Source organism: Ursus maritimus, unplaced genomic scaffold (assembly GCF_017311325.1).
Source record: "Ursus maritimus isolate PB19 unplaced genomic scaffold, ASM1731132v1 scaffold_2, whole genome shotgun sequence".
NCBI lineage: Eukaryota > Metazoa > Chordata > Mammalia > Carnivora > Ursidae > Ursus > Ursus maritimus.
This window is the reverse complement of record NW_024424452.1, coordinates 6369632-6381431: the sequence shown is the minus strand read 5'-3', so window position 1 is coordinate 6381431 and position 11800 is coordinate 6369632. Positions and strand designations below refer to the sequence as shown.

General features: G+C 59.3%; 1 protein-coding gene across 1 annotated transcript in view; it reads right to left on the bottom strand.

Annotated features, from left to right (window-relative positions):
- Positions 1 to 2347: 2347 nt before the first annotated feature.
- ARPC1B (actin related protein 2/3 complex subunit 1B) overlaps positions 2348 to 11800 on the bottom strand; it is a 13087-nt gene continuing 3634 nt past the window's right edge. Inside the window, exons 2-10 of the mRNA XM_040634795.1 lie at positions 8531 to 8607; positions 7736 to 7840; positions 7077 to 7299; positions 6229 to 6336; positions 4971 to 5177; positions 4805 to 4880; positions 3821 to 4026; positions 2940 to 3030; positions 2348 to 2678 (exon numbers count right to left, since the gene is read on the bottom strand). Coding sequence (XP_040490729.1) covers positions 2640 to 2678; positions 2940 to 3030; positions 3821 to 4026; positions 4805 to 4880; positions 4971 to 5177; positions 6229 to 6336; positions 7077 to 7299; positions 7736 to 7840; positions 8531 to 8594 — 1119 coding nt within the window. The 5' untranslated portion in view covers positions 8595 to 8607 and the 3' untranslated portion in view covers positions 2348 to 2639. The remainder of the gene's footprint in view (positions 2679 to 2939; positions 3031 to 3820; positions 4027 to 4804; positions 4881 to 4970; positions 5178 to 6228; positions 6337 to 7076; positions 7300 to 7735; positions 7841 to 8530; positions 8608 to 11800) is intronic.

Genomic DNA, 11800 nt, shown 5'->3' with positions numbered 1-11800 from the left:
CCTGCGGAGCGGGACTGAACGTGAGGTTGGCCAGAGTGCCCCACCCCTCAGAGGTCATGCAGCAGCGCAGTTTCAGGTCTGTGCCAGGAAAACAAGGTTCTCTGAGAAGATGAACAAGAGGTGCTGGCTGTCTGGAAGGTTCGCGGACAGAATACCCTATCATTGGCTCCAGGGGCTGCCAGCCAGCTGAGCTGGAGCTGCGTGGTAAGGAGGTGGCCGCTAAGGTGCTGGCAGCTGGAGGTTTGCAGGAATGGCCTGGGCCAGCAGGACTCCCTGTGTGCCCGGGACTTTTCCTTGTCTGCTTGGACCTTGGTGTGAGACCAGAAGCCAGGACATCCTTGGTGTCTGCAGTCCTCCGAGTGGTCGTACAGATCTCACCTGTATACCTGGGTGACCTGCCGGCAAGACTTCTGGCTCGAGGCATTTCCTCCCTGGCTCAGCTAGAGACCCGGACTCACATGGAGTACGTTTCAGCTGGGGCTTGGAAGTCAGACCTGAGTTAGGATCCTGGCTCTGCTACGTCCCGCCCGTGAGACTTTGAGGAGGTAACTTCTTTCTCCGGCATTCAGTTTGGTCTTAGAAAGCGATAACAAGGCTGCCTTTTTTTTTTTTTTTTTTTTTTAAATAAAGATTTGAGAGAGAGAGTGCATGCACATGGTGTGGGGGGTGGAGGGAGAGAGAGAATCCCAAGCAGGCTCCATACTCAGCCCCACACAGGGCTCGATCTCACGACCCTGAAATTGTGACCTGAGCTGAAAATCGAGGATGCTTAACCAACAGAGCCACCCAGGCACCCCAGAGTATGGACAGAATGACTTGTGTGTTAGGATTTTCCCAGTTGTGTTCTCCACTCTCCCAGGTCATCCCAGCTCTTTCCTGTGCTATTCCCGGGTCCCCTCACACCCACACAGCTGCAGCAGCAGCCTCATGTCACTTCCCATTTAGTGGCTTGATTCCCCACAATGCCAAGAACCTCCAGGAACTGGTCTCTGGGGACCTTCCCAGTCTCACCACCCACCTCATCCCTGTCCTGCACACATCAGTCCCCCGGCTCCTAGAAAGATCAGATCCTTGCTCACAGCCCTCCTTGCACGTTATGACTTGCCTGGAATCTTCCCTCAGTCCTAATCCCTCCTTTTCTTGCTCCACCAGCTCCCCGCCCCCCCCAAACATTGAGGGGGTCATCTTCAGCTGCCCCCACCAGACTATGAGCTACTTGTCCCCTCCACTGTCCGCAACATCCAGTGGGGTGGGGTGCAGAGGAAGGCCCAGAAAGTCTGGCCAGTGGTCCTAGTGTCCACTGGTGATATGTCCATCATAGAACAGGGTCTAGATCCCCTCCTTCCCTGATGGGACTTCCCACTTGCCACAGGAGCCTTGGCCATGCTTTGAGGACCCCAACCCTATCTGACCGTGTCCTGTAATGCCTTTTCCTTCTTCTTAGAAACAAAAGATTGAGCCTATCAGTTTTAACAAGCATTGTGTCTATAACGAGGGCAGACAGTTGATGTCTGCGAGGCCTCTGCAGTGGAACAAGAGCATGCTTGCTGCTCGTCCTTCTCTGAGTGAAGGGAGCCTGTTTGTCAGGGTCTCAGAAGAACAGATATTCTGGGGCCACTTTTCAGCCCTGAGGTGAGCTAAAAAAAATAAAAAGGTATGTGGACATCTTCCTGGCCTTCCAGGGCCTGACAGTAGTCCCATCTGCTCCAGAACCAGCAGCTCACTTTACAGAGAGCTGGTATGGGCCGGGAGGGCTTTGGCAAGCATTCAGAATAAGAGGAGTTGTGTGGCCTGTCTCTTGGGATCTTAGAATTTCTATCTCGTGATTTTAGAAAAGTCAGTGGGCCTCTTCCGACTGGCAGCTATCCTGAGGGATAGGCCCTAGAACAATCTGGGAGAATGCATGTTTAGGTACCCTTCGTCCTGCAAATATAAGGACAGTTCACAATTAGGATCTGTGGATGTAACTCATTACCCAGCTGTGACTGAGTAATTAGGTAACCGAGAAGCATGTGTTAAACAGAAAAGGCCCTCTGTGTAAAATAGGAGTGGGAGGGAAATTGAGGAAACGATGCACATTTATCAGAAACCAGCTGCAAACATCAAGTAGAGAAATCAATTTCCATGAAAGCCCACAAAGCAGCCTGAAATGTGAAGCGCTAGTCTGGGAATCCGACTGCCGAGTGACAGGAAGCCATCGGGGTCTGGCCGCGCCCTGACTGGACTGCGGGGGAAAGGGGAGCGGAGAGGAGAAGGCCCTTGGGCTTCAGGATCAATTTTCTGCTGGTAAAGCAGAAGTAAGGGACTTGTGCCTGTGGGAACACGTGCTTCTCCCAGACACAGGAGACCAGCTCTAATACTGTTTTTATTACATCCGTGTTTCGGAAGCAGTTCATGACCAGCACAGTGCTTTGAGAACATTTTTGTTTTTAACAATAAATGAAAGCATTTCTTTATAAGAAAAAGGCACATGTTCCTTCAATAGGTAAGAAAAGCTTCCCACCCCTCCCTCCCCTCCAGCTGGAGCAGTCCCCAGGGGGACCCAAACTGCTACCCTAGAAACATTCAGCAAAGCGACCCTTAGCCTCCCTGACGCCTTCCCCCGGCAGCTGGGATGAGGGCAGTCTATGCCTCCCGGGTCATTTGATCTTGAGGTCCTTCAAGGCTGATTCCAAGCTCTGGAAGGAGACAGCAGAACAGACAGGCTGGTTCTCAGTTGTCCCGCACTCACCCCACCCTCAGGGACCTGGCTCCCAGCCCCCACCTCACAGAGGATAGAGAACCTGGTCTTTGGAGTCAGAGAGACTTGGGTTTGAATCCCAGCCGTAAAGGGAAGTGCCCCTCATCCTTCTCCCCCCGCCCCCGCCTTCATCCCAAAGAAGTGCCTTTCTCCTGGAGGAATAAAGAGAGCGGAAAGTCCAAGGTGGGCTAGGACTCACCTTCACGTCCCAGATGCTCATGCCGCCATCCATTCCCGTGGTGCAGAACTGGGAGCACTTGGCCTTTCCCCCGCTGAGCACCGAGATCTGGCTGCAAAGAGGAGGCGGGTTGATGGGTCCCAGCTGGCCTCGGGCCCGCCTGCCCTCCAGGAGCTCCCACCCTCCCCGGGTCAGCTGCCGGTGAGAAGTGCTGGGCTGTGCAGTTGGGGTGAGCCCCGCAGAGAGCCCGGGAAGTGGGCCGGGAGGGCCCACAGAGGACAGGGCTCACGAGTCTGCCTGGAGAAGCAGCAGTGTGCGAGGGGCCGAGGGAAGCCCATGTACATGGAACCGGGCAGGGCACGAATCCCACGTATGGGGAATGTCCAGAGTGACAGGAGTGTAGCAGGACGGGGGGAAGCAAAACCGGGGGCTGGGAGGACCCGTGGGGTTGTTCTGACAAGCCCTGAAAGCCGGGTTCAGGCCCTGAGTCTGAAAAGGACACCGGACCTGATGGCCGCAGGGGCCGAGCCAGTCGGGGGCGCCCGGTCAGGAAGGCCTGCCGAACTTGTCCCCGGTTGGCTGTGGGGTGGGACATCTGGGGCTGGCAGGACTGGGGCGTCCTGAGCAGTTTCTCATGCCTCATCCTGCCTCGCTGCTCAGGGAGGCGACAGCAGGCTGCTTCGGCCATGGCCCTGCCCCACGGGACTGGTTGCTCTCTGGTCGGCCCAGAGAACAGTGACGGTCCCCACACCGCCGTGTCCTGAAAACACAGAGCACACCGCCTGCGCTGCCCTCACCTGATGCTGTTTTTGTGCCACCTGGAGGTCACCCCACTTCCTAAGTCAGGGCCCCCCGCACTTTGATGCTGCTGGGAGAGGAGTCAAGGTGGGTCCTGCCCTCACCTCACGCTGTTCTTATGCAGCGAGTCCAGCCCAGCGCCAGAGGCCACGCTGCCCTCCGAGCTCGCCTTCTTGTCCAGGTTCTGGAAACGCTCTCGGGCTGTCAGGCCACGCTGCGAGCTCTGCTTGGGCACATCCAGCCGCCCGCCGAAGCTCAGGGTCCCTGTGGTGCCGTCGTAGGTAAACAGCACCGGGAAACAGTCGTGGCCCTGCGACAGGGTGGGGATGTCACGGGAGCGTGGCCGAGGGCAGGCACAGCGCCCCCATTTTATGCACAGGGAAACAGAGGCTGGGGACAAGGAACAACACCAAGGGGGTGTCTGGCCAGGAGTCTGGTGGTGGGACTGGGGTGGAGCTACGGGGAAGCCCATGCCAGCCCAGAATCACAGCCAGGCCCACCCCAGGTACCCTGACAGGGACCAGCTGCTGGGGGGGGGGTGTCTAGGGGTGGCTCCCTTCCCCTGGAAGCTCAGGGACCTTGCCCTGCCCAACAGTTACACCTGCTCTGGGAGAATACCCCACAGTTGGACGCTTCTGTAGGCAAAGCAGGCCTGACCCCCCTCTGGGACCCGAGTGTGTTTGCTAAGGGGTGAAAAGGGAGGAGAGATGGGTGGGTGGGAGGAGGAGAGCGGCGTCCTTCTGGGTGCACGGGAGGACTGTGCTGCCCCCCACACCCACTGAGTTAGGTGTGGCCCTGGCCTTTCCGCTGGCCCATAAGATGTAAGCAGAAACCTCAGGGTCCAGGGGACGATTCTCTGCCTCCCCCTTCTGCCTCCATGGCAGCTGGGGAGCAGGTTGGAGACGAAGCCCCCCCTGCACTGAGCAGGGCCCCCCCAACACCTGCAGCGCGATAAACGCTGCTACCCGGGCCTTGTTACCGCAGCATAAGTCGCCAGATCTGACCAAGGAGGAAGAGAAGGTGGGGGGAGACCAGTGGAGAGCTGCTCTAACTAGCACCACTCCCCTCCCTCCCCCTCCCTGCCTCACCGCTGCCACCAGACTGTTGTCTGTGATGAAGGTCAGGGCCAGCAGCGGCAGCGTTTCAGAGGCCAGAGTCGCGACGCTGAGAGAGAGAGAGAGATGTCAGCGATGCCGGCCCCTCCCACTTGGTGCCTTGGTTGCCCCCCTTCCCACCCTAGTGGCCTGTACTCACGCCATTTTCTTGTCGGCATCGGCCAGGCACACGGTGCTGTCGTGGCTGACCCAGGCCACGCGGCTGCCGCTGGCTGAAAAGCAGACACCGTGCACCCAGCCGCAGCTACTGCTGGACTCAAACATCAGCTCCCCGAAGGGCATCTTGGAGCCCCAGGGGGTGGGCGCCGGCCGCTCCTCCACCTCTTTGATGTAGGCCGAGAAGATCCTGCAGGGACCGACAAGAGAAACACACCGCGGTGACTGGGGAGTCTGGGAGCAGCCTGATGAGGGCCTTCTCTCCCAGACTGGCCTGGTGAGGCCCGAGTGTCCAGCCGGGACCTTGTGGGTACCAGAGCAGGTTTCCTGTGACCTGCAGCTTCACGCCTGGGCAAGTCTGGGGCCCTGGGCCCTCTCGGCACAGTGGAGTGGGGACCTCCTGGCTCAGTGTCCATGAACTCCCAGGGCCCTTGGGCCCTCATCTAAGGACTGACTGTGCACGGCTGCTACAGCCCCCAGGGGGTGTCCTGTCCCCCACCATGCAGGTGCCTGCGCTCCACAGCCAGCCCTTAGGCTGCCCCCCCCGCCCCGGCTCTGCACCTTAAACCAGTCCGGCCCACCTTCCCCACCAGCTCTTCCCAGTACACCACTTTCCTACTCCATCCCAGGGCCAGCACAGGGTCAGGTGCCAACAAACCAGCTCCCCACCCCACAGAGCCTCAGTAGGACATTACCCTCTCCATGTCCGGGGCCTCCAGAGGAGCCCCTGGAGCCTGCTAGAGCCTTGTTTCCCAGGCGTGGTTCAGAGACCCAGGCCCTGTGTCTGGAGCTGGGAGCCACAGGCCTTGGGAGGCTCACGGGTGCTGGGCCCGGAAGCAAAAACAGCCAATGGCAACTGGAGACACTACGTTCCAGGCCCAAGGTAATGAGGCAGGTCTGTCTAGGCTGCTCAGTCATGTAGCGTGAGAAAGCATACCCCCTCGTCCTTCAGATGGGAGACAAGGAAACAAGGACAGGAGCGGGGCTCTAAGGAGGCAGGAGATGAGGGCCTAGGAAAGCGTCCTCGCTGACATGCAGAGGCAGCAAGGGGCGTGTCCTGCCAAGACTCTCCATGGGCAGGAAACAGGACCCAATGGCGACCCCTCCAAAAGCAAAACCTCACAGATGCTGGACTGAGGTCCCAGGTCCCGCTGCTGGCGGCAGAGCGGGTCCGGAAGGCAGGGCGTGGGGTTCCCTCCACCCTGGTTCCTGTGCTGATGTCTGGGGGCCCCCCTGCTCACCTGCACTTGAAGTCACAGGAGCCCGCAGCCAGGAGCACGTTGTTGGGGTGCCAGTCCAGGCTGAGGACAGTGGAGCGAATGGGCTTCTTGATGTGCTTGCACACCCACCTGGACACACAGACACGCAGAGGGGAGGGGGACCGGTCACCTCAGCACCCAAGGCCTCAGTGCCCCAGGAACTCCACGTTCCCATGGGGCCCTGCAGACCCCCCCCTGCCCCCCGCCAGGATCCCTGGAGGGAGGGGCCTGGGCACTACTGGCCCACGGGCCTCTCGGCTGGATCAGGCCCGTGGGGTGCTGGGTCCCCTCCAGCTGGGAACTCTATCCCTGCTAGCCTTTAAACCTCACGACAAGCCTGAGCCAGGCTCAGTCACATAGCAGCTAACTGGCCAGGGTGGAATTCGATCTCAGGTCTCCCAGACTCCAGCCTAGCTTCTGCCCTCATGGACCCAGGGGAAAAGATGATGCGTCCCTAGAGCACAAAAGGCTTGACATCTCAGACGAGTGACCGGACCTCAGGGCCTTATTTTTGCTCATCTGAAAAGTGGGGACAACAGATGCCCAGTCCAGAGGGCTATCAGGGAGTCCATGTGAGTGTGTGTGCAGGGCTTTAGGCAATGCCCACAGAGGCGGTCCTGGTGTAGTCTATGCCTTTAGTACTGAGACAGGACTGTGGGAGTGCCCGTCACCTCACCTACAAGGTCCAGAGAGGACCTACCTCCTCAGGGTCATATGAACAGGGCTCCTGACACCCCATCCCGTGCTTTCTGGGACACTAGTCCCACCAGCTTTTGGTCTGCAACCCTAGGGTCCCTCCCAAACCACCCTGACCCTGCCCAGGCACCCACCAGTCATTTTCCTGCTCAAAATAGCAGATGGAGATGACACGGGAGCCACTACCCACAGCGAACTTGTTCTCCTGGGGGGCCCAGCGCACACAGCGAGCAGCCCGGTTGATCCGCAGGATGACGAGCGTGGGCTTCCACGTGCGGCCCTTCAGTGTCCACACGTAGGCATTGCGGTCTGTGCCACAGGTCACAATTCGGTTACTCTCAGGGGCCCAGTCGATGCCTGTGGGATGGGGAGGAAACAGGCTGAAGCCATCCAAGTGAAAAGGCTCTCTGGTATCCGTGTAGGAGGGGCTTAGAGGCCACAATCTGGATGCAAACTGCTCCAGGGGGTGCCACTAGAATACCGAGAGAGAGCGTTACAGCTCTCCAAACTATCACCAAACATGCTGGATAGCCAAGAGACAGAAGAAATGGGTCCTTGGTAACACTGAACTGAGCTGCTGGATCAAGCCTTTCCTGAAGCCCACAAACCTCTTCAGTTTTTCAGTAACATGAGCCAACATGATCCCTTTGTAACTTGAGCCAGTTTGAATTAGGGCTGTGTTACTTGCAACCCAAACTATCCTACCTAACACAGTGATTGGGAGGATGACACTGGCTGGCCCTGCCCCATCCCATCTCCTTTCAGGAGAATGAGCCCAGTCAGCATGACATACCTGTCACCTGCCCATTGTGCTCCTTGAGCTCGTGCACCTTGACCCACTTGGCCCCGCTCTTCTCATAGATGTGCACCTCGTGGTTGTTGGGGCAGATGGCAATCTCTGCAGGAGAGAAGGGTGGGGGTAGGCAGTGGGAGGAGGTGTGTGTGCCCAGGTTCCCCCTTCCCTCATGACTCCCCTCTCCTAGGAAGGCCCTTCACCCCTCTGCCTTGGTGCGGGGCTCCCTGAAGCACCTTGAGACCCTTCCCCTGGGACTAGGCATCCTTCACCTGCACCCACTACCCCTAGGCACCCCCACAGCACTCTCATGACCTCTGGGAGCTCTCTCCCCACTATTGCCCTCTGCCCCCCAACTCCAGCCCTGGGCTCCTTGCTGCTCCTGACAATGCCAGGCTCTCCCACTGCGAGGCCTTGGCACGGCTGGTTCCCTCACCTCCAAAAGACCTCCCTGGCCACCTTTTCTGAACCACTGCCTCTGCCTCCAGTGCTTTCCCCTCATCCTGCGTGTGTTCCTCCAGGCCGTCTTCATTTCTCACCCCACTCTGGGAGCCCGAGTGGCACCTGCGACAGGCCCGGCCCAGGCTGGGGCCGCACTCCCCCCTCCACCCCTCACCGGCTGCCCCTGCGTGTGCCCAGAGCGCGTCCGTCCCCTCTTCCACACTCAGGACTGGAGGTGAAGGAGGGGGACAGCCAGCCCTCAGAGCCCACAGTCTAGGGCGCCTGGCCGTTTTACTGCCAGCATGCACTCAGGGGGCTCCCCCCTCACATCATCCTGTGGGCAGTGGCACTCACGGGTGCGGTCCTTGTTCCAGGCATGGCAGCTGATGGGCTCCACCAGGAAGCTGTGGTAGGCCATGGCTGCTTAGCTCCTGTGCCCAAGAGAGGAAGGGACCCCCAGTCAGCCCCGCCTCTGATCCCAGCACAGGCCCCGGCCAACCTTGCGGGAGGGCAGCAGGAGCCAGCCTGGCCTTCCCGTGAGTGGGGTGTGCAGACCCTGTGTCAGGTCGGCTGTCACTCATCTGTGCCTCAGTTTCCTCAAGGGGAGAGACCCCCCACCCCCCCGCCTGGCCCAAGAAGGATGGAATCGGGCGCCTGGGTGGCTCGGTCGGTTGGTTAAATGTCTGCCTTCAGCTCAGGTCATGATCCCAGGCTCCTGGGATCGAGTCCCCACATGGGGCTCTCTACTCAGCGGGGAGTCTTCTCCCTCTGCCCCATCCCCCCTCCCTCCCCACTCTTGCGCACGTGCACTCACTCAAAATCTGGAAAAAAAAAAAAAAGGTGAGGATGAAAGGCGAGGTGCCCAGCACTCAGCAGGCAGCCTTGCACACCCAGAGCTCCTGTTTTCAGGAGAGGGAGGGGAGGAAGCCAGTCTGCAGGGGCGCAGCTGAGGACACGGACGGACACACAGACACATCCCTTCCTCATCCAGAAAACCCACTTGCTGTTCCTTCCACGAGGAGGAGGGCAGGACAGGGCCCTGAGTGGGTGGCTGGACTGTGGGGGTGAAGGTGGGTACAGAAGGCAGCTGGGTGCACCCCCAGAACTGGGCCCCGCCCTGACTGCACCTCTCCAGCCCCCTCCCTGCTGCTGAGTTCTGAGGTGCCCGCTGAGCCTGAGGTGGGGTGGGACACACACCACAGTGGGTGATGGGCAGTCGCTTGCCTCCCCGCCCAGCTCTGCCCACCCCTGTTCCATTCAGCAAAGCCCTACTCATCTGGAAAGACGCAAAGGGAACATCACTTCCTCAGGCCCATGCTCGCCCTACTTCCCCACTCAGCCGCGGGGTCTGTGGTGGAGCCCAGCCGCACCGCTTGCCAGCAGTGACTGACCCTGGGGGCACGTCGCTCACCCCTCCGAACCTCCGTGTCTGCATCTGCACAATGGGAACAGGAATCCTGCGCCCCAGAGGTGTTGAGAGGGTAAAACAAGACATTAAGCCCTACCTGGCACACAGTAGGTGTTCCCGTGGGGTCACTCCCAGCCACCACCCACCCGTGTGGGAGTTTGTCCCCCCAGCTAGCCCAGCGGCTGATTCCAGGGCACACGGGCCTCAGGCCTTTGCAATGGCTGTTCCCTGGCCTCCAGAGCTCTTCCCCCCCCCACCCCCCCCACCCCCGCATGGCCAGCCCGTGCTGCTGCCCTTCAGATCTCTGTTCCAAGGCCACCTTCTCAGGCACGCCCTCTCTGACCACTGTTTGCAACTGCAGCCACCTGCCTCTCCCCCGGGCTCCCTATTCCGGGTGAAGTTTCCCCACAGAGAGTCACCACGGACCCTGTTACCCTGTACTCGTTCACAGCACCTGCGGCCTCTCCCCCTGGGACTCAGGAGCTGGACGCACACCGTTCTCACTCGTCCACACTGCTTTCCCCAGTGCCCAAGTGCCTGGCACACAGTAGGTGCTCATAAGTACATGATGAAGACAACTGTATACTGTCACTAGTGCCCAGCAGAGTACATTCTTTATTAAAAAATTAAAACAAAAAACTACTGGGGCTCCAGGCCAGCTCGGTTGGTGGAACGTGCGACTCTTGAACGCGGGGCGGGGTTGTGAGTTCAAGCCCCATGTTGGGTGACTTAAAATCTTTAAGAATAAAAACCAACAAAACCACCACCACCCAACATTTCCTGAATGCTCCTTACTTGCCAGGTCTAAGCAGTCCAGGCGTTTTTTGATTTTTTTTAATTCCAGTAGCATTGACACAGTGTTATACTAGTTTCAGGTTACAGCATAGGGACTCAATTCTATTCGTTACTCAGTGCTCAAGAGAAACTAGTGGGCACCTACCCAGCCCCTCAGGAGAACGGCCACCTGTCAGGCTGAGCTCACCCGCATGGCTGACCTGGAGGCCCTGCTGGAAGGCACAGCATGGAGCTGGGGCCCCGCCGCAAGAGAGGGACGGGCTGCATGTAGCCCACTGTCCAGCCAAGAAATCCAGGGCTCAGTGATGGCCTGCCCCAGGCGGCACCACACATCCTGCCGGGCCTGGCTTCCTGACTCCCAGCTCCCGCCTTGTGGGCCCTGCTCCTCTTGCCCACCCCAGATGCAAAACCCGTTTTCATTTATAGCAGGAAGCTCTGGAAGGTTCCTGGGGCAGCCTAGGTCTCACGGACCCACAGAGCAGGGATATGGCTAGAGCAGGGCACCAAGTGGGTCCTCGACCAACAAGAGAGGAGAAAGCTGATACACCTGCAGCCCAGGCCACACACACTCATGCATGTTCAGCCTCGCACGCGCACACACGAGCACACTGCTCTTATGTGCTCCCACGTGTTCAGCCTCGCATGTGCATGCACAAGCACACTGCTCCCACGTGTTCAGCCTTGCACGCGCACACACAAGCACACTGCTCCCACCATGGCTGCTTCCCCAGCCTCTCCATATAAGGCCTCTCTGTGGAAGGCAAAGGCCCCGGAAGTGGCGCTCTGGGTGCTCAGCTCAGGTCAGCAGGCCTGATGGGGACGTCCCCCAGCACTTCCGGTGCCGCTGGGCCGGGTCAGCACGGGCATCCAGCTTGGCTGGATCACTTCATCACCATCCACACCACAGAAGCAAGACTAAGAAGTGGGAGCACCAGGCCTCTCTGTGCTAAAGTGCCCACCCCGCTTTTCCAAGGTCACCAGTGGGGCAGAGATAAGGCCAGAGGCCCACTTCCACACCCCAGCCGGGCTCTCGCTGGCTGCTGTGGAGGCCAACCACCCCCTACCCCTTCAGCCCCTGGTGGCCCAGAAAGAAGCTCTGTGGCTACGGCCCTGAGGGTCTCTGGGCCCACAGCTCATATGCAGAATGCAACTTCCCAGCTCCGACTCTCCCGGACTGTGTGGCCGGGCGTCTCTGCCTCTTGCAGGGTCTTGCTTGGTAAGAGTATCCAGACCTGGGGGCCAGGCTGCAAGGACGGAGAGGTTGGGTCTGCTGAAGACGGCAGCCCCCATACTAGTAACACAGCCAAGAGAACTTGGGGAGCCCTGACCATTGTTTCCTGGGACCCAAAGGTCCTCAAGTGGGAGAGGAAGGGGCTGATAAAGATGGCCACAGGCACAGTGGGACAGGCGGGGGGGGGGGG